Source organism: Tauraco erythrolophus, chromosome 4 (genome assembly GCF_009769465.1).
Source record: "Tauraco erythrolophus isolate bTauEry1 chromosome 4, bTauEry1.pri, whole genome shotgun sequence".
In the NCBI taxonomy this organism is placed as follows: Eukaryota; Metazoa; Chordata; class Aves; order Musophagiformes; family Musophagidae; genus Tauraco; species Tauraco erythrolophus.
The window spans coordinates 54047527-54070245 of record NC_141468.1 but is presented as its reverse complement, the minus strand read 5'-3'; the positions used below and the strand labels follow the sequence as shown (position 1 = coordinate 54070245).

General features: G+C 43.8%; 1 protein-coding gene across 4 annotated transcripts; it reads right to left on the bottom strand.

Annotated features, from left to right (window-relative positions):
• Positions 1-1576: 1576 nt before the first annotated feature.
• ELK3 (ETS transcription factor ELK3) lies at positions 1577-21819 on the bottom strand. Of its 4 annotated transcripts, XM_086610317.1 has the most exons (5): positions 21613-21819; positions 11433-11773; positions 10979-11213; positions 5876-5998; positions 1577-1675 (listed from the first exon to the last, which is right to left on the bottom strand). In XM_086610317.1, the coding sequence occupies exons 1-5, from the start codon at positions 21817-21819 to the stop codon at positions 1577-1579; spliced, it is 1005 nt and encodes a 334-aa protein (XP_086466443.1). The 4 variants fall into 4 exon arrangements, with proteins under 4 accessions (XP_086466443.1, XP_009984904.1, XP_086466444.1 ...); XM_009986602.2 differs by having other exon boundaries at positions 10979-11773; XM_086610318.1 differs by lacking the exon at positions 11433-11773 and having other exon boundaries at positions 10979-11321; positions 21617-21819.
• Between the last annotated feature and the right edge of the window lie 900 nt (positions 21820-22719).

Here is a 22719-nt window from a genome sequence, read left to right as displayed (position 1 = left end):
GACTACCGCTGCCCCAAAAATGGCTTTTCAACATCAGAACTGCATTAATAAAATGTTTATTTAGCACCTTTCAGGTTGAAAGATCCAAAAGCACTTTACAATTAACTACACACATCGTCACCGAAATTCATCCAAACAGAAAATCAGCAGACAACCCACTGCATAAATTTCAAGAAGAACAGACTTTTGACCAGCCACTTGGCCAGAAAGCAAAGTAGAACCTCTAATGACCTGTAGACAACAGGATTCTGATTTTGGTTTGGTTTTTGAAGGTCTCATTTGAAAAACCTACAGGGTAAAGCTGCATTCAAGCCAATTTAGCCACCTCAGAAAACTGAGGATTTGCATCAGCCCTGCCAAGATTAGAATCTGCGGTGCCAGGGAGTCTAGCCTAATCCTAACCTGACAGTTAGATGACTAAGCCATCATCACCTCAAGGTAGAGGACATACCCAGTAAATTCAAGTTGCAAGTATATAGTAACACAGTGCTGGGTTTTAATCCAGAATTCAGATGTTTATACATAAACATCCCACGTGATTAGTATGCCTCTGTACAAGCACCAGGCATTAACTTACAGTCCTGTAACTTGTCCAGCTTTGGGGGAAGGGGAAATGCGACCTTCTGAGCTTTAGTAGCTAGAACAATCTTTCCAGGGAAATAGTAGAAGGCACTTGGCACGACTGAACAAAGCACCTGGAAATTCTCTGTCGGGAATGATCCTCATTCCCTCGGAGGACAGAGATACCTGCAGCCTTTCCAGCTGTAATGTTGACAGTTCGTAAGAAGTAATACACCAAAAAAATTCCGAGCAACGTCTCCTTTTCTACAGAAATATTCTCAAATGCTGGAAATGTCTCGTGAACATACACAGCCCAGTCCCTCCCTCTTGCAACTCCACAGAAGAACTTGGGCATAAATGAGTAAAGGTGGCTTTGTTAGCCCTAAATGCATCTCCTGACTGTGACATTGATTACGTTTTTCACTTCAGCAAAGAAAAATTATAAGGCTATTTTTATACAATTTGAAAGCACTTAATACAAAGTTACATGAATACACTGCATCATATGGCCTATCCTTGGAGAAAATACTGAAATACTACCATAGGGCTGTTCAATACTAGTTTTGTCTTCCAACTTTTTATCTTAATACTAGAAAATATATAAATCATTTACATGACATTATGCAAAAGAAGGCACAGCCGGTTATAGTGTACACAAGCACAATGCATAATATGCAGAAAAAGGGATTAAAAAGAAGCTTCACATCCTTATTAGATACATTGTTGCAAATCCATTAAGAAAAGTACTTCCTCAACAACAGAAGTGTTCAACACTTGAGAGCTATGATATAAAAAAATTATAATTCATTTAATGCAAAACAGATTTATATATATTTTTATATATAAACACTGTTTAAAAATGCTAACATAATAAAAGTAGATTATCCATGTAATGAAAAGTGCAAACCAAAGTAACAGAGGGTTTCACAATGTCCTTCTCATGACACAGGAAAAACTAGCCCATAGGAATGAAGTGTTAAATCCACCAATAAGTCCTTGGCGTGATGAGACGTCATCAGGATTTCTGAGCATTTGGAGAAAGCAGTACGGGAGAAGAGGCTCCGTCCAGACTGGGGAGTGGCACTGGTATGTGACCATTTAGCAGAGTTGGAAACTGTAAGTGGCCAAAAGGTAAAAATTACTCTTTATCTGAAAGCATTCAGCCCAGAAGCACATGCATTTAGGATGAGCAACCCACGCCAGATGGTTTCAAGACTTGTCATTTCTATACAGGAAGATACAGCCCAAACGCCTGCCTCAGCCATTAGGAATGTCCAATGGAGGGTGAAACCGGAATGATTTGTAAACGTACGGGGATGTGTAAATCTATTATCGGCTGTATTTTCTAAAAAAGTTCACATAACAATAAAGCTAGCATCAGCCTGGGAAAGTGAGTACTACAGAGCAATGTCTGCCGTCCATTCTGCTTCCAAAAATGTTTTTCAATCCACAAAATATTAATTAAAATCCATGCTTTTCAGCTGCCCTTAATAAAAGCTAAGCAGAAAAGAGCTTTGCAAAAGTGGAAGTTGAGATGTAGTTTTAGGGCAGGAGAAATACAATCGTGAATACAAAGCTGGGGAAAATTGCTCTCAAGTAATGAGTTTCTCTCTATATTCACTAAGAAACCATAAACTAGGTCAGCCAGATCATTCAGTATGTGAAGCAGAACACATTGTAATTTAGTATTAACCTTCTACTTCTGAAACACTGTGCAAAAAATACTAATCCAATACATAAGCCATATATTCCTAGTTCATGACAGCATCCTGGCTGTAATTTGCCTGCAGTGACGTGTATTGACTAGTTCTTAACATCTGACCTGAGAAAAAGCAAAGCAAGTAGGTGGAATAAACTTGCTACAGCATGAGGTGAGAATTATCCCAGTGGTAGATTGGATCTGGCCTCCAGGCCCGTTTCCACGAGCACACCAGGCTTGGTTTCTGTTGGCTTGAGAGAGACAGAGCTCCTGACTTCAAGTATCTGGTGTATTTTTACCCCTTATCAGATCGGTCCTTCAACAGCCAACTGTGGTGTAATCACCCTCTACACGTGCGTATGGTCTGCTTATAGCAGGATTACTCTTCCACTAAGATGTTAGTTAATGATCTCTATCTTCCAACGTCCAGTTGAAAAATCACGTCAAGCTGTGCAGGCTCAGCACCGTGGTGCGGGGTCGGGGGGGAGCTGGCACCATGGTCCTGGTGGGGCCAGGACTGGATGATACCTCTATTTTAACCACACCAAACCTCAGGAAACCAAACCTTCATCGCTTCTGCCAAGATTCATTAAAACACAGAACTTGATTACAAGCTCTTGCTTTTCTAGTCTAGGTTTCTCAAGTGAGACATGTAAACTACAATGTGGTTCATGGGATTTCTAAAGCTCACAAAAAGAGGGTTGCGTGATCTTTTGTGTCTGTTGAGGCGGGTGCCATGCTGACACTGACGCGCGGAAACAAACTCCGGAACTCCTGGGGAGTTACAAAGCAGGTATGTTTATTGCGGCGCCGGGTGCAAGGGGGATCTCTCCTCCACAAACTTGCACACCAGTCGCAAAACAAGCGCCTGTTTATGATGAGCAGATGGTCGTTAACAGTTCCCGTTATCTTATTTGCTCCTTCTTAGGTTGTTCTTCACGGACAATAGGGTTCTGGTTAACAGTTCCCGTTATCCTTATGACTCTAGATGGCTACTTATTTGCTCCTTCTCAGGTCAAGCCATCCTAATGTCATCATTCAGGAGCCTCTTATCTATATCGGCATTTTGCTCAACTATTTGCTGTGTTGCAATGCCTGACTGAGTGTTATTTTCCATATCAACACTAGGGCCTGAGATACAAACGATCCTGATGACAGGATTTAATCCTTCCCCTGGTCTTCACCCCAGCCCAGCTCTCTTGTTCTTCTTCCTGTTGTTTCTGTAGCCCCTGGGGCCAGGATGATGCTCTTTATTCATATGCCTCCATACGGTGGCAAACTGGGACTTGACTACACCCTCTCTGTGCTACCGTCTACACTGTAGTAACAAAGACAATGTGCTTAATTTAGTTAGCACTTAATTCAAGCTAACTTGGTAGTCCTTAAATTCGACTGCGTTTTCTTGAATTAACCAATTCTGTGCAGCTCTCTCGCTGTTCTAGTTATGTGGTAATTTCAAACCAATACAAAACATCAAAATAAGTTTAATTACACAGCAGTATGGCTTCGAAGGGAAGACTTTCCACGTAGGTCAATATGTCAAGGTAAATTGGGTGGAAGGAGACTTCAGATTTCAGTGATGCTCTGCAATGGCTGTAAGGGTGTGTAGGCATAGGTGTATGGGAGTTGCCTTCACCTTACAAACATTGAAGGAGAGGTTTTTACCATTTAATAAACATCTATATGCTCTGTGACGGAGTATGCACATAGTTGTGTCCAGGAGTGTCACAACGGGCTCCTCCTGGTTTGTTATGGGAGAGATGGTACTTTTCCATAGGCTTGTGCTGGGCTTAGTTGGACCATGGACATGGATGGATCCCATCCTGGTCCTTGTACTTACAAAAATATTAGTACTAAAGAACTGCAGGCAGTGCCAAGCATAGTGCTGTTGTGAAAAGCAGCACACACCTGAAAGAAAAAGAAATAGGGGAGCCTGATCTCTCCATGCAAGCCAGCAGGCAAGGGTGCAGAGGCAGGGAGCTGCCCCTGGCCTCTAGCTGCTGGCAGGATTTTGACTCCTTCAGTGATGACCAAGTGTTCTTTCGTCTCCAAGTGCAAATGACCAGGTGAAAGAAAAAGCAACTTGTGAAGCCACTCCAGCTCTTTCATCCACTCCCTGACTAGCTGCATGGAGCGTGGCTTGGCTCGTGCAGGCAGTCCCGGGAGAGCTCTGCCCCCACACCTACGCAGGATGACCAGCGGTTCTCGGTGGGTTTGACTAGGCTTCAGCTGTGGTTGTTGTTCCCTATTTGCTGTTAAAATAAATCTTTTGTGCTCTACAGACTTGTCATTGTGGCTTTTGCCTGAATCAAACATCATTTATAAGGCCCTTTGGGTTTCTCAGAAGGGAGAGAGCCAAGGCCACTCTTCGCTGTCAGTTCCCGCAGAGGGTGGCCAGCCTATGTCCATACAAGCTTGTTCCAGGGCATGGCACAGACACTTCCCTCTCAAATGAAACATCTGGCTGTTTTTAACCACGTGTGCAAAACTAACGTCCAATACGGATAAATGAGTTTAGCGGAAAGACAAAGGAGCTCAAGGCTCCATGCTTAGCTGTCCCACCGGAGGCAGGACTTACTACGTCAGTGAGGACCGTACCTGAGCAGAGCACCTGAGCTAAGGCTCAGAACTGAAGCTGGGCAGTTTCCCTGAAGGTCACTAACACAGGGTCGCGGTCTAGCAGCAGCCCCCTCCTGTGTTAGTGCTGGCCCACCACAGCAGCTGAGCAGTTCATTCCAGGGCTGTCCCTGCATTCTCAGCTGCTCAGATGGTCATCAGCTTCTTGTGCTTCTTGCCAATCAGCTGATCAGCATAATTTCTTCTGTGACTTACTGAATCAGCTGTATTGCAGCAGCTACAGCTGGGGCTCCTAATACCATCCTCACCATCCTCCTAGCTAAGCCTCGAGCAACTGCTGCAGCTGAGTGCAGTGGCTATTGCCGTTTAACTTAACTTTTGTATTTACCAGATCTCTATAAAATTTTGAGATTATTACTCTCCCAGTACTCAGGAGGGAGAGAGGGGACAATGCTGCCTTTCTCCTGTTACATACAGATAGGTCATGCTCAGAGGTATGAAGTAACTTGGTTGAGGACACATGGATAATTTGCAGGAGAACTGGAAATGGAGCCTTCAGGTTCAGAGTGCCCATATTGTAAATTCAACTACTCCCTGTCTTTCTGAGGGAGAAATAGCTTATTAAGACAGAAGGATAAACCTACACCCACCTTATTGTATGAGACTCAAACTTGTCTTGGTTTTCCCAGAGTCCATGTTCTACCACTCTCCTGGCTGGTCCCTGACTGGTCTGCACTCTCTTCCTGAAGCTCTGAGAGCTCAGATACCTACTCTTACTGGGGTCCAGCATTTATTTCTGTTTCCTTCATAAAGTATGTGTGTGCTTGCTGCAGTAGACACTGCCCTGTAGGTTCTGACTGTGCTGCCAAGGATTTAAAGAGGGTACGAGTAAGTAGGCCTCTCCTTAAAGATGCCTGTTAACTCCCGTGCTTTCTTAAACTATTTGAAAAGCTCCAGACCAATGTGAGGAGATGCTCCCCGATGTCTCTTCCACATATACGCTTTCAAAAATGAAACCTGTGCATTGGAAAGACCTACCTGGAACAGAGTGTTTGGTCCCTGCAGCCTGGCAGGACTCAGAGGAGCAACAGGACTGAGGCTGCTCCAGAAATGAATGCTAGACAGCAGCGGGCTTGGGGTCAGCAATAATCCATTTGGGGTCTGAAAGACAAAAAACACCCCATGATGAATGCTTCAGGAGTTACAGCTCTGTACAGTACTCACAACCCCTAAAGTCTTACACTTACCAACTGTCTCTTTTTCCCAGTGAATTCAGACATACAGCATGCCGAGTAAACCGGCCAGCAGCAACTGCCCGTCCAGCCCTGCATCCTGTCTCTGCAGTGGTCAATACTGGATACCTGCACATTCAGTAGTCCTTCATGTGCAAATTGATTTCATCTCTATTGTGATTTGCTTAAGGAGAAGCACAGTTATTGTTTATTCGAACCACACTAATGTGACTGTATAAAATACCATGCGTGCCCCGATGTCTGTAAACATAGCCTAGTCTCCTTCAGAATAATTTTTTAGCTTTCGAAGGGCAGCAATCACTTGAACTGACTGCAGCTTTTGAAGCACTAATGCAATTGTGTGTGGAGCCAAAAGAGCCACTGCCAGCCTTTGAAGTTTACTTCTCTGATGGCGCCTGTTCAAAATGGAAGAAGTTTCAAGAACCTGGCAGCGCACAGGCTGATGCAGCGAGAGGCAGGTGTATGGGCTGGGTGTCCAGAGGGACGGTGGAGAGCACAGCTAATTGTTTGAAAAGAACCAAAATGGCAAGAACCAAGAATTCAAGGCTTTTCCCAACTCGGAGGTGGCTCCTTCCAGTGCCATGGCACACAAGGATCACCGGGAATGCTCTCAGCGCTTCTAAAGCACAATTGGAGGGGAGGTAAAGTACATGCAAATTTCCATTCAAAGGAAGAATCACATGAATTATTCTGTATCCAGAGTAACTTTTATCTTTCCAAAAAAGAACATGAAAGTGATGTGACAGTTTTGAACAAAGTATTTGGCATAATGAGTTAATCTCACCAGATTATGATGGTGATGCCAATTATCAAAATCAGTCCTATTTAGCAAAGCACTTAATGGCATTTGAGCGCCCGCTTAGCAAGTACGTGTTTTGCTCTCCAGGACAAGTGCCTCGGTGCTGAACTGGGGCATCAGTTTGTCCAAAGTTTAAAATAAGTAAAGAGAAGACAGGAGATAAGCAGTATCATCTCCCCTGAGAAACCAACACATCACGCATTCCGATACCTGCTAGCTTCCCACCAGGCCAGAAATATAAACTGGCAATTGCAACCAGGAGTCTCACTTAACAACTGCTTACACCACGGGCCGTCACATCGCGTTGCCAGGACTCTGCGGTGAGCAGGCTCATCGGAAAGGCAGGTACCACTGGTCATGTGGATTTGCGAATATGACGGACATGCTATTTGCAAAGCAGTGCCTGAGGGATCAGCTGTGGTGTTTGAGGCTCTGAGCAAACACACAGGAATACAGACCTGCTCTGACGTGTTTGCACTGGAGTTCACAACAGGGTCAAACAATTAGTTTAACAGCAGCAGAAGAGATGGGAGAGACAAGGAGCAGCAAACGTTAAGGTCCTCCCAGTGATTCTATCCCAAGGTATCCAAAAGGCTGTTTAATACTAAGAGCTTGGCTGCTCTTGAAGGAGACAGTTTCTCTAAGGAATCTCAACAGAAGCGGAGTTCATGGAGAAATGCAAAGGGAAAGGACTCTGCCATCTCCCTTGTGCTTAAGAAGGTGGATCAGAAACACCAAACTCCATTACGTCCCAAGGAGTAACAAATGTGTGGTATTGCTTGGAAAGCAAAAGGTGTTCATACAGTAGAACAGCATGGAGCTGTGGTGGTCACGGGAGTACCAGAGAGGTCAGGGTTTGGATATATTTGGATGACAACAAAGGGGGAAAAGGGTGGGTGGAAGCCTGGCAAGGAGAAAACTTATGTCTCGATCTCATGAAGTGACAGCTCTTGTCAAGATATCTGAGAAAAAAATACTTGACAAGCAGGCACTTGCGAATGGCTCCTTCACAAACGCCCTCTTCCCAGGACCACGGTGCTTTCACAGGGCAGGAAAACAGCAGTACCAGTGTGAGCACCTTTCTTGTGCCGCATTGCAAGCTGATGCTCCACGGGCAGGTGGCTATTGATGGGGATTTACGAGACTGACAAGGAACACACTGAATTAGGTCGGGATAAATACTCGGAGATCTACTTACAGAAGAGCCTACTAACCTCAAAACCAAAGATGTAAGTAGTAAGACCCAAAACCATTCAACTAAGGACACAGTATTGTGCCAACTGTACTAAGAGCTCCAATGAGCTATGCCTCCGTTCATTATTTTTTCTCTAAGCAGCTGCAGACATCCAGAACTGAAAATGCAGTTCTTGAGAAGGTCTTTTGAAAATAATGAAGAAAACTTGGAGGTGTTTATTCCTACCTAGATACAGACAGAGCAAGTCTTCAGAGAGAGAGGAGATTTGAAACTGAGCTGTCCTCCATTCATCTCTGGAAGCATGTTAATATGCCTAACAACAGTGCTAAGCAAAAGCCCGTGTCCTCTGATGATCAGAGCACTGATGTCTGCAAGTTCTGCCAGAGCCAAGAGCCAGGCAAAGCAAGCCTCCAAATCTGTTAATATTAATGCAAAAAGAGCACGGGGCCTCCCAGGCTTGTCTCAGTATCGCCATCAGCCAAGCACCAAAACCATCAGAGGAAACAGTGTAAACAACACCACAGCACAGGCTATCCTTAAATTACAGGCAGAAATGGATGTGTCACTTAATTTTCTGCCCTCGTGCAGCTGTACATCTGGTAGTAGATGTGGAACCCAGTGGGAAGTTCCTACTTGAAAAAATCATTATGATCTAAGCATAGGAACATCTGAAATAGAAATAATTCATTGCACAGAGAGGATTATGTTAAGCAACGATGCTCATGGCTCCTGACTTCTCTAGCAAAGAATGTGTGTAAGTACAATCTTTCTTGTCACTTCTAGCTGTCAGGTAACGGACAAGTGCTGTCACACGTACATGACTTCCCAGGTCATTAGGCATGTGCTGGAGCCCGGATGGTGTATGTGGATACAATACAGACCACACACGTGCTGGCTGCAGGCACACCACTTTGTCAGTAAGGAAACAGCATGTTGTAAATGTTACAAATGCTAAAGTAGAGGCTGAAGAAAAAGAGTGAGTCAAAATTATATATCCACATTGACTAAGGGAGAGCCAACAAAAATAACAAGCATAAGTAATCTGTAAAAGAACCAAGTACCAAAGAAAATCTAAATATCTCTCTTTAAAGCTAACTGAATGGAAAGCTGACATTTCTCTACCAAAGTATGGTACTGTATGCACTGACATCTTCACACCCATTTTTCTGTTCTGGAATTGGTTGTGCATGTCATGTGCCCTTTCACAGGGCTCCAGCCAAGAGTATTCCTCGTGACTGGCAGGTACAATGGAAAGTCATCTGAAATACCCTCTCAGGCAGCAAGACCTTGTCCAAACCTACATCGCTCCTGGAGCAGGAACTGGTGTCTGACAGCAGGTGCCTACCTCTGGGATCTGATAAATCAGAGATGGTTTGAGATATGATGCACGGTCTTCCTAGGATAATGGGATGAACTGCAGATTTCCAGCCTAAATTTTGGCTTTAGTTATTTTTCATTGTGGTATTACAGTTATCTGATCACAGCCATTTTATAGTTTTTATTCGATATTCACTAGGTCAAGTATTTAGGATACAGGGTGCTTCTTATCCACACTAGAAATAGAAGGCTAAAAGAGAGGAAGAAAGCTATGTTGCTGTATAGCCAAAAGTTCAAATAAATGGACCCAGGAACTACCCTACACAGGTGCCACCTGCCTCACAGGTGCCACCTGCCTCTTCTGTGTTAGGATAAACTGTGTAAAATAGATTTGTAATGGCATTAAGTTGAATAACAGTCATGACAGCCTTAGCTAGCCAGCCTGCTAAAGGAGGGCCACAATCATCTACCTAATTCCCTTCTACGTCTTTCAGGGACAGTAAGTGCAGCAGTTTATAGATGAATGAGAAAATTAAATGTTCAAAGAAATAATTACTAAATGAGGAAAGAAATCTCTGTTCATACTGAGTTTTGGGGCAGCAGTAGATTAAAGCGAGCTGGTAATAACTCATGCTGCCATTGTGTCTGGCTGGCATCTGATCTGATTTATTTGTCAGATTTGCTCCCGACGAGCAAAATACTGTGGTTATACCACAGTTAGGGGTTGTAAGAGTCTGCCAATGCACCTCAGGTTTGGTTTGCCACACTTCTGTTCTTCCTGCCAAACATAACTTCACTTAAAGAAGGCTTTACAATGTCAAAAATGACAGATAATGGCCCACAAAAGCCTTGCTGGCTTACAGGTGTGTTTGAACTGCAGTGGCTTCACACAAACTTTCTCTGCAGCCAGCTGAAAAGCTCAACGAGAGCAAGTGCTGTGCTGGCCGAGAGCCCTTGCCCAACACTCTCACCTCTGCCGGGCCTTTGTGCCACACAGGCACACGATACTGCCCACGGCCAGCTCAAAGCCCTCAAACAGCTGGCTGAACTGCAGGCATCATCCATGCAAAACCTCTTCAAACAGGGAAGAGGTAAGGGGATTCTGGATACAACGTTGTCTTAGAAACCACTTAATTTGCTCCATATTGAAAAACTAATGAAAAGGTCACCCGGTTTGAACGGTACAACATCTACTAGAGAAATCTAACTAAGCATCCCACAATGCACAGGTTCAAGTTGTGACCTGCAGAAACCCTGTGTTTTTCTTCTTGGCTTTTTCCTGCTTGTTTTGTAGACCTGGAGGCTAGTTTGAACAGATAAGCGATACACTCATGTTAACTAACAGCTGCCCATCTCGTTATCTTTCCAGGAAGTCTTGTGAACTGTGATGGCTTTTCCCACGTTCATGTAGGAACTCCAGGAAGAACTTACTTTCCACTCCTCATTCAGACCTCTGCTATGTTTCCCTCTTACCCATAGGGTTTTTTTTTCCATTGGATGCCAGACCCATAGAACTATTGGCCACACAGAGGCAATATCTGACTAAAGCAAGAGTACAGGAGACAAGCAGGTCTTACCTGTGCGGTGAAGAAAGCTGGAGTCAGGGATCCCGAAGGAAGCGCGGGGCTGTTGAGGGCAATGGAACCAATGTCGGTGCTGGAAAGAACCATAGGTGGGGCGGAGATTTCCAAGCCTTTGGGTTTTTTAGCCTTTGGGGGAAGAGATGGAGATTTTGCCTTGGAGCCTGAGGACAGGTTCAGAGGCTCAAGGGAATCTGAGTCGTGGCAACTGGACTCAAGGAAGAGGCTCCTGTGTTCTGTAGGGAGGGGTGAGGTGGGAGACAGAGACGGCGACCTGGAGGAAGATGATGACGGAGATGAAATGCTGGCACTGTTGGGTAGCATTAAGGAAGATATTTTAGCTGATACTGACGAGCTGAGAAAAGCAGAGGCAGCTGCTGTTTCAGAAGTGGAAGGCAACGACACCATGGGCCTCATAACTTGTTTGTCTGTTTTGTTTGTCACAAATCTTATAACAGTCCGAACTTCTTCGACTGGTGTGTTTCCTTCTGACTTCTCCTCTAGTTTTTCTGTTTTGATTGGCTTGTAAGGGTCTGGCTGGTTCTGCAGAGAGTTGATAGTGAAAGAGGAGTACAGGCCAGAGTGGATATATTCATTACGGCTTGTGCTTTTCAGTGCTGACAAGCTGTGCTTGTGCTGATCCCTGCTCTCAGAAGGCATCTTACAGTCGCTGTCCTGCAGCAAAAGGCTCTCTCTGCTGATTTCCACAGCATGTGGATCCATTTTTAAAATCTCAGGAAAGGAGACAAACTTGTACACAAATTTTTGTCCGATCACTTTCTTGATGATGTTCTGCAAACATAAAAGCAGATGCTAGAAAGGTCAGCATTTTAGAGGCACTGAGTACCGCAAACCTAAGGGGGTTCGCAAGGGTAGGGGGAACTGCTCCCTCCTCAACCTGAGCAGGTCATTTCAGCAACGCTCCTAACGCTGCTCGTCCTAGGCTCATTCCCTTTGCTCAGCCAGAAAGACCACCCCCTGCACCTCATGATGCCTAACAAAATCACCATTACTAGGTGGTAAAGACCTGCTGGTGGGCTGTTTTCCTCCCACTTCCTCTGAGGTAGCTTGGGAATATCTTCTTTCCAGTAAAACAATTTGCCACCTTGCAGGCTCAAGCCATGACACCATTTGCATTTCACAATGAAGGCAAACTCCTCCATTTATGCCTCCCAAAACTGACACCAACTACCTTGAGTATGAAATACTCTCAGAATGCCTGCAAGGGACAAAACCACCACAGCCTTCCTGCTCCAGTCATTTCCCCTCACTTCCTGACTGCATGCAGAAGGACTGACCTAGGCTGATGGTGACTGTCCTTCTTTCGACAGTCATAAACTATGTCTGTGATAAGTGCAATCACTTGCCTGGGTTGGAAAAGTACTTGTGTCCTGCTGTATCCTCTATGCCATCTCCAGGTTTGCATTAGGCTCAGGGTGCTCCCTGATGCAGGCAGAAAGTTTTCATCAGTCTAAACTGGCTATTGAAATCAATTACTGAAAAAAATCCCAAACGTCTCAAAGGCTTGCAGAACTATTTATTTTTTTCTTCATATTTGCCCTAATAAAAGTGTCCCCTTTATGGAAAGAACTGATTCCCTTTGAAATTGAAATCTATCATGAGGGTCCCATTTCCAGTCCTTACTGCAAACCCAGGTATGCTGCCTGCTCTAACACAATGGGCAGTATCCCCAAGGACTGATGTGAGCTCCTCCGCAGAGGCACTTTATGGCTCCAGGTGCTGGCCTGGCCTAGGAAAAGAACTGGAATATTCACCACCCTAAGCCAAGTACTGTGGAAGACAAGAAGCAGTATTTCTTGAGATTTCTATAGTGATTTCTCTCTTCTTGAAGCCCCTGGTGGAGAGTGTGTCTGTAAATCACCTTGGAAAAACTCTTTCCAAGAAGCTACCTTTTAGTGGGGCACACATCTGTTGCGCTTCCACCTGATATTCTGCAGACGTTTGCTACATACAGGAATATAATTATTTACATTATTCCTAAAAATCTGATTTGTTTTTCATTCTACCACGATTCTGAGACCAGTAGAGGAAATATTTGTTAAATTGACATTGAAAATGGAGGAAAAAAAAAAGAAAGAAAAAGGAATGCAAGCATCTTCTATTTATACACGGACAGTACCTAGTTCTGGGTGCTTGCAGCGCCTGCTCTACACCTTTTTTTTGTCACAAAAGCAGGGCTGATTTGGGGAAAAAGAAGCCTGCACTTGGGTATTAGAACCTCTTCTGTCTTTCAGCCGAGCTACTCCACTCTATAATTCTTCTATCTGAATGTCCTGGAATTTCATTCAGGCACCTTCTTGAATACAAAATTAATCCTACAAAGAGCCCTGAGATGTAACTTTGCTTCACAGGTCAGGAGCTGTGGCACAAATGGAGAAAGTTGTTTCCCAAGTTGATAACAGGGATCTGTAGCAAGGAGGAGAATTAAATTCAGCAAGCTCAGACTAAAGGCACAAAACTGCCCTCTTTCATGTTGAACTGCATGCACATCTGCTCACTTGGCGGATCCTGCAATGCCTATTTTTGCCCTCCAAAAGTTCAGGACGTATAGTTAGCCTACAGGATCTCACTCTGCATGAGCTTTAATTCCCATTGCTGTGGGCTTGGCCTAGATTACTTTTTTTGGTCCTAATTAGGTGAAACATTGGATGGACACACTTTTTCTACACCCTCAATATTACATTCTTCTTGAAAAAGGCAAAACCTCCAAACTACTCACATACAAAAAGAAACACCCCCACTGGATTTTGTTTTCTTTTTTAAATGTGTATTTTTTAATTTAAAATAGTACCTCCCCTCTGCTCCTGGCAGCTTTTAAGTTACTGTTACATCAAGCACTGGCAACTGAGATAATACTTGGAAAATGCGACTCCCAGCAGAAAAAGATTAAATGTATCTAAGGGTGGCACTTTTACACTGGTGCAGCCTCAAAACAGGGGAACATTGCTATAAAAAGCAAATGAATGGCTGGTGAGTTTATATTTCCTCTGTTATTAAATATAGTTATATTTTAAGAAGGTCTCTCAGTGCAGCTCCTCTGACTCCGTGAGCCTGCAGCAAAAGCCCACTTAACGATGGCTGGAGATGAAAAGGATTCAAGTGCAGATCCCTCAAGCACTTCGCAGGCTTCTCTTAAATGTGGAGCCTGAGGAAATCACCATCAGCGTGTAAAAGAAAATACGGACACAAATTAATGAAGTGCCTCCGAAATGCCACTGACTTTTCTACATTTTTTTGACAAATAATTTAAGTGAAGGTAAAAAGCAGCTTATTTTTACCATCACCTCAGTGATCTGTCAGAATCATTCTGAGCTGTGGATGACGGTTCAAACCACAGAAGCCAGCGACACGCATCCTGACAGGCAGGGAGGGGTTTTCCAACCTCAGTTTGAAAGGGCAGAGACGGCTTCTTTATATCAAGGTCTGCATTTGCAGGGAGACCAGACCACTGGCTTGATAGCAGGAAAGTAAGGATATGTGCACATTCAGCCCTTTTTCGCGTTGTTTGAATTTTCTAGGTAAATTCCCTCATGAGCAGGCTTGCAATGAGCGCTAGTGGCTGCCAGCCAGCGCTGCTGGGAGCTCCAGGGCTGTGCTGCTGGGGAAGGTGACTGCTGGGCCAGTGCAGCTGCTAGGGAGAAGTGGGCAACCAGGCCAAAAGCAGGGGCTCCAGTCCAACAGCTTAAAAAAAAACAGAAATCTTATCAAGAGACAGCACTCCGACATTTAGAAGGAGGGCAAGGAGTTGGGAATGCCCCTCTTCTGTTGGCTTCTTGACTGTTCCTCACTTAAACACTTTACACTCCCCCTCCTCTGTCCCCAGTCTATAAAACAGTGACCATCCACCATTGCAAAGTGCTTTGAAAGCTGCGGACACCAGCTGGGTACAGCACGGCCTGACGTCTGCTCTAGCGCATCAGCCGTCTTAGGGAGTGCAGGCTTATTCACATCACGTCATTCAGACACTCACTTTATGAGCACCTCCAAAACCAGCCTTACCCAAGTGCTCTGAATCACCAGCTGGAGGGATGGGTCTCTCCTCCTGTCCTTCTCCACAGGCCAGCTGGCTGAGCTAGATGCCAAAGACTCGGTGGCCCGATTTCCCCTGCAGCTTAAACCAGGCTATAATGTGGCTGGTTTTTTTTTTGTTTTGTGTCAGCTATGCATATGCACTACTAATTTTGGAAGGCCTCCTGAAATACACAGGAGCTGTTTTTGCCCATCTCAACAGCACATGACTTCTGGGTTTCTTTCTGTTTGTTTTTCTTTTTTTTTTTGCCTCCCAGAAGTTTTCCTGTGCATTGGTGCAACTCAGACTTTGCTTCTTCTATCCTGTGTTTGTGGTTTATTTTCATCAGCTCTGGCTCTTACTCCCTGTTTAGAGCTATGGTGTAACTATACTACCAGCATGACTCAAGGATTTTAGTGGCTTGGCTCAAACCTGTTAGCTAGTAAGTTTGCTGGCTGCAGGAGCCACTTGGGAGACTGAGCTGGGAAACGGGACCCAATTCCACTCAGACTAATGAGGGGCCTCAGGGGCAAGAAGACCAGATTGGGACTTTTTTCCTCCTCCCAGGAAGTGAATTATAATCAGGGTGCCCAAGATCCCAAAATTTATGGCAGAACAGGATGAACTTGTCTGTAGGTACTAGACGTCCCTGCTTGGCAAAGAAGGAGAAGGGCCAGAGCTGTAGCTGCTGCACTTAACTCCCATTTGGATGTGTTGCAAGTTCCCTGGCTCTAAGAGTACCAAGGGATACAACATGTGTAGGGACACTTAGGCTATGTATTCCTCACAGGACTCTATGAGGAGGGAGCCGGGCTGCCTCCTGCTATTGGGAACCCTACCCAGAGAGAGGCCTGCCCACACTCTAATGTCTGAAGTAGATAAGCTGGCAGGAGGTACCTGTGGCTGCACGGTTTGCTCCAAAAGAAGAGGGCGTGTGTCCACATCAGCGTGTGCAGGCAGGCAGAGTTTGTTAACATCATACTTTATGCACTGATGCTTATTATACTGTGCATGTAGAAGCTAGATTTTGTGAAATTTTTGATGAAGGCACAGGTACTACTACATCTTGCACCTGTACTGACCTTTGGAAGCGCAAAGCTCTCGTTTACCTGGATGTCAGTCTTTCCTCACCCACCTCCGTCTGGAAGGCAAAGGCTATTCCTCTGGCTGGCACCCTTGGCCAGGTTCTCTGCTCTCTCTGCTGCAGTTCACTGGTTGTCCCTTTCCTTTCCTCCTACATCAAACATGATCTATTTGTCACTCTTTTTGGGTGGGTTCTTGGGTTTTCTCGGGTTTTTTCCTCTACCCATCACCTCTTACCGAGAATCAAATTCTTTACTCCAACCTCTCCCACTCAATAACCACTCTTATGTCATTTCAGTAACCAGGCTGCTGGGTCTGACCTGTTACAGGAAGGGACGGAATGCCATGTGCACCTCTGAATCCTAAGAACACCTAAGAAGCTCTGACCCCTGCACTGCACCAAGCACAATGAAGCCCATATTATTTATATAATATACACCATACTGCCAACCCATATAAACAAGCAGGCAGCCATTAACTGAAACTGAAATGATTTATTCTCTCTTTAGAATACAGATTGAATAGCACTCACTGAGTAAAGCCTGGGGCCACATACTGTTCAGAGAGGATGCAAAAATATTGAATAGCTGCTCATCGCAACAGTATGTGACTGTATAATTAAAGATGCAGCATAACTCATGCAAACATTAAGGTTACTCAGGGAACGCGAGTCTTACATTTCCTAACTTCTGAGGACTTGACTTCCACAGCTGTTACATCCTATTAATATTGGTGTCTGCAGGTAATTTCTTGGATTCACCCTCTTTCCCTCAAAAAAAAACTCATGGTGAAAACTCACTAGCTTCCCTCTTATGGTGTCATCTTGAAATATTCATGGGGACCTTTAGTAGTCTTGGAACCTCTGGAGACTTCCAAAAGGTATCTGTAATTACAGCTATCAGAAAAACAAAGTAACTGGGTGACTTCAACAAAAAGCAAGCTACTAATCCTGCTTATAAAGGTATTTTAGTTCTACACATCAAGCTAAAGTGCTCTGCATGGGAATAGATGTGAAGGGTTTCCTTGCCTGAAAGCATTACAAGAGATTTCTGACCGGCAGAAGCGTGTGACATGATGGATACACTGCTCAAGCTGTAGGTAGAGAGAGCGCAGAGTGCCTTTCCTCAGTACTATCTGTCATCTGTCCTGCTGCTCTGCTGAGGCCACAGGGGAAATGCGTTAAATAAAAAGTGGGGAGAGGAATTCAGGTAACGAAGGAGGAAATGGAAAGTCTTCAGATTATCTACAAACCTTTAGCAACCAGAATCATAGTAGCAAATTACAATCAAGACATGCCACGTTCTACATTTCCTGAGGTGCTTTATATGTGAATTTAACATAAATCTAGCCATCAGCCTCAACAGCATGTCATGCTTGCTTTCAAAGTCAGGCTAAGGAACTTGTCCTAATTGTGTTATTTTCCTCCAGTACTGGAATTAATCTACTTTTAAGTTCAGATGAATCAGATGATGAATTTTAACAAGCCAGTGTTCCCCCCAAGCAAAACGGCAGAGCTCATAAACCTCCATTTATCCAGTGATCAGTTTTTATTTCTCCACAGTGAATAATTTCAAAGACAAACCATGAAGCAGTAGCTCAGTTAGTGTCAGCTGTATGCAGCAGCAGCAGAGGGCAGCCCAAGAAAGGAAGGCTCATCTCATGTGCCACCATCTTTTCTAAAAAAATCACTGCCCTTTGCCTCAAACTCACATGCTGCCACATAATTTGGGTTATAGAGAAGTCCCTGTTGATAATTCCACAACCCAAACAAAGTCTTGTCCAGAGTTCTGCCTCTTGCCTTTTCTGCTGTCACTTCCCAGCCTTCAGCACAATGTTTATCCTGTTTGCCCAGTGTGCAACCCATTTGCCCCAGCACGTCAGCTGCCAATGCATCCATCACTGCCAACAGAAAGAAGGGGACAAGGATCTCAAAAGGCTCCTTAAGGCTACCTTAGAGTCTAGTCTGGTCTTGATTTACCCCACAAATTGGTGCATGGTCCAGGGGAGAGGAGTGGCAAAGCCTAAGAGAGGCTCTTTCACCTCACCAGCCCTTCCCCTCTTGTTTTGCAGAAAGGAAAGAAGAATGCCAAGGAGCCTTTTCCGACTTCTCCTCTTTTCTATGCTATGCAGCATAGACTGAACTGAAAGCAGAGGAAGTGTTTAGGACTGAACCCACTGCTGAGCACCCCTGCCAGCCTGATAGGATTCATTATCTGCCATCTTACGCCTGTATCTCTTACACTTCAAAACCTGCAGCAAGTTGCCCTGTCCCTCTACACTGTCCTAATAATGTGCCTTTCTCCACTGCACGGGAACCAACAAGACACAACAGACCATACCCACACAGAGAGTGAGAAGCACCCACCATTTTCTGCTAAAGGAGTGACTCCTTCAAATAGCAATACCTGTGGTTTTTATTTGAGGTTCAAGCCCTAATCACAAAACACAGGGAAAAAAGAGCTTATTCTTCTTTACATCTAGAAGCTACGACCTCTATTGGGCTGCAGAACTCCTGGAAAAATAGCCAAAATCCTTGTGCCACACGTAGATAAAATCTGCAGACAGAAGAGAGCGCAGTGTCCAAGAAAGCAGCTGTAAGAGCAGCAAGCAATCACCTCAGCCAGAGCCCTGGTGAAGAAACTGCACAGCCACTCCTCTGGCAGATGCTGCGTAGGCAGAAACAAAACAGATGACAAAGGTGTGTGTGTGCTGTGGGGGTGCAACTGAAAACAGTACAAGGGTGAAAAAAAAAAAGTTAAGGGATAAAAGAAGAAAGGTAGCCTCAAGGATGGAGCTATTATATCCCATAGATTCTAAGAGATCAGAGAGATCTCAAAGGACAAGTGCTAGAAATATCTCATCCCTTGTTTTTAAGCAATGTCTGTTCAGTCACTAACTGTGTATTTGGGCTCTGCCTGGATATGCTGTTCATTCACCAGCAGGCACTCTGTCTCCATTGATCCCAGTCAAGTTTACAATCAGAGAGGCTGGAGCCATATAATGAAGCGAGCTTCCCCATGCTGAGCAGAAGCCTTTTTAGCACTCAGTGAAGGGGAATTCATCACACCAACTGCTTGGAACTGTTCTCTCTGAATCTTTTTGTGCCTTCTCCATCAGACCGCCTTTGAAACACATTAAGTGGAAAAATCTGACTTCTAGTGGACAAAATACTAAAAACATTTCATTGCAGAACATACAGCTCTAAATCTGAAACTAAAAAATTCTTACAGGAGAAGAAGGAATCCTTCCAAATTCCAATGGGAGTAATGGAAAGTCTGATCATCAAATTGTGCACTGTGAATTTGCGGTCAACGTGTTTTTCCATGGCTGTGTTAGTGCCCAGCCCCACTGTGCCCTTCAAGAATTAGTGCACTACAAATAATACATGACAACAGTACTCTGAGCTCAGTTCAGCAACAATATCTAGTTTCCTCTGTCTTACGCAGGCAGCAAGCATGCCATAACTGTGCTGAACACTGGTGTTACTCACTGTATAAGCTCATCTCGCTGCCATTTCTGAAAATCAAGATGAGAACAGACCACTAAGCATGGCTATGAACTTTCCGTTTTAATATACAAAATTTGTAACAGTCCTTTTAATATTTAATCTTCAAGAATATAGGAAATAGTAAAACCTATTAATTTAGACATATTATAAAAAAAACATTTAAGGAGAATTAATCTTGAAAAGATTTAATATTAATTAATAAAAGCAATATAACATTCATTCAAAAAAGTCTGGAGAAACAATTTGGAAACGCCTTGGATTTGCTAGAGTCTAAAATTGAGAAAGGTGAATAGGTATTTTATCACCTCTGTATTTGTGTTCTACAACTTTTTCATTCTAGTATCTTGACACATCTTTAAATATCTTTCTGTTATAGCATTCTAATGCATATCCTTGTTGCTCTCTGTTCTCATTTTTGCATTCTCTGTTGTACTGTTGCTACCTTGCTTCGTGCTGGAGAATAAGACCAAGGACTAAATGTCAAAGTGAAGGACGGTTTCATAAGAGTGACAGTAATCTTATAAACTCCCACTATACCGCAGTAATTTATTTTCAGAGGTGCTAGCTACCAGTAACCTCTACTGACCTCTTCTAGATTGTGAGCATGTTCATGATGTCTGAAAATCAGAAGCAAACTGAGTGATCAAAATAATTCCAGACTACTATGCTCAATATGTGATTTCAATTTTAAATAAAGAGGTTGAAAGTGGAGCCCTCAACAGCCAACAGCTCTGCACTAAGCATATGCTTACATTATCTGTCTGTAACTAGCTTCTGAGAGCACGCAAATAACCACAGCTTGCCTGTTATACGGTTGCTGTCTAAACTGTGCTGGCTCCTTGGGTCATACTAGTTCTGTCAAAGCTCAACAGATGGACCTGTGAAAGAGGAGCAAAATTCAGTGAGTCTTGCAAGGACAGAAAAATTGGATGAAGAAATCTCTATCAAAGCACATGTTCCACTACTTTGACTTGAGATACCCAGAAGATAAGTTCCCAAGTGGGAGTAAATTTAACATTCTACAATAAATAGTCTTCACCTGAGATGAGCTCAGCATGAGACTACTAGCTTGACAAATAGGCCCAAACATATCCATGCTCTGACACCCACCATCTGACCAGCCACTTTTCCCTCTGTCTGCTACTCTTATTCTGCACTTCCATTGAGTAAGACATCACATTAGTGCTCTCTCATATATATATAGTTGCTAATTAAAAGATAGCAACATATAATCTAGACTACTGTTGAAGCTAACATATTCGATTTTGTCCTGAAATGACATAGTGGAAAATTTCGAGTCTTAAAAACACTGAGCTTTAACAAAGGAATAGTTACAGTGAGATCCTGCCGAAGCCATAGTGCACTGTCATAACTGTAGAAGCATTTCAGCATTGTATTTCCAGCTAATAAACTAGGACCCAATACAACTGCAGAAAAGGTTTACCAGAAAGCCCAGGCAAGACTAGCTAAAACACTGTCCAACAGGATCTGTGCTCCAAAAGATGTGTCCCATGAAAAAACTGGGAAAACTCAACCCCACCCTCTCTGCTGTTGGGTTGGTTGTTTGTCTTTTCCTTGTTCTGACACAGGTGATACCTACTGGTAAAGCTGCCACTCTACCTGCTGCATCACAGCGTCACTGCTTTCTACCACCTCCCTGCATTCCAGAAGATCTATGCAGGCTGTAATAATCAAACAGTTCTCCGTTATCAGCATTTATTTTATTGTTGTCAAAAGCTACAGAAAATATTGGGTAGCCAAATGCATGAAACACATGAAAGCATCAGAAAGTGTCAACCTAGGTCAAAACCTCCCCTTCTCAGGAAACGGGAAGTGCAGTGTTTTCCTGTGCATCTTTTAGCTGCCCTCTTACCTCCATCGTGACTGATTGCCTTCAATACTGTTGTAAAAACTAGTTAGAGGAACTTTTGAATAGCTTCCACATAGAGGTGAAATCTTAAATGGCAGTGTTTCTATTTTCTTAGTCTGCATGAGAATAACAAAATTTACCTTGTCATAATAGTATCTGAGCGCTCGGCTCAGCTTGTCATAATTCATATTAGTTTTGTTTTTTCTGAGTCCCCACAGCTTAGCCACTTCTTCTGCCTTGAGAAGCTTGAATTCGCCATCATTAGACGTCCAGCAAATCAGGTGCTCATGTTTCTGGTCTAGCAGCAACTGCAAAAGGAACTGCCACAGTGTGATTGCACTCTCCATACCTACAAGGGACAAAGGAGAGCAACAGTGTGAAAAACATTTGGGAGCAGGTGTTCCACCCAACGCTCTTTTCAGTAATAAGCTCTGTGTAGGAGTCATCCTACGTAACCGAGCAAAGAAAGCTACTGTATCATTTACAACCAAACATCCACAAGACCTACAAGTTTTGCACTCCCATTTCAGTATTTTTTCCATTGCTGTTTTCTGGAGGGACACATAAAATAGATTAAGTATTCAGAAAAGCATTGCCCGCATAGTTCACACGGTACAGGGTCATCTCCACTTGGTGTCTTCAATTCAAAGTATGCAACCAGCCTTCAAAGGAACATATACAGAGGAAAAAAAGGACTTGATGTAACTATTCATTGAAATGAGCTGAAAAACTGTTGTTTACTGTCATAAGCAGCATACTGAACTCGTTGGGATATGTCACTGGGAAGATGCGGAAGAAAAAGGAAGACCAGAGCAGTTGCCTTTGGTTAGAGGACCAGAAACCACACTCTTTCCCCCTTCCACCACATGCACCTGCTTTCCTGGTGTCATATGGCCCTTATGCATTTTATTTCTTCTAGGGCCTGAAATGGGTCTTGCTGCTTCTGTTTGCCAATTCAAATAGCTCAAAAGATACTATTTATTTTGCAGAAATGCTGAAAGCTCAGTACACTTAAGCACAGTAAAGTAAGTGATGTTTACCCTGAACCTTTCTCTAACGGGGATTTTTCATTATCCTACATACAACTGAAAATTAGGAATAATTTTAACAGTGCCTGAGTCTCATGTCTAAGGTTACTTGAATATTTCTTCCCTGCTAACTGCCTGTGCTACTGAGCCCTCCCTAGAATAAACCTTTCTTTCAAGCACTGCACTTAAGAATGACTATAATGCAACCCAGTACAGGCA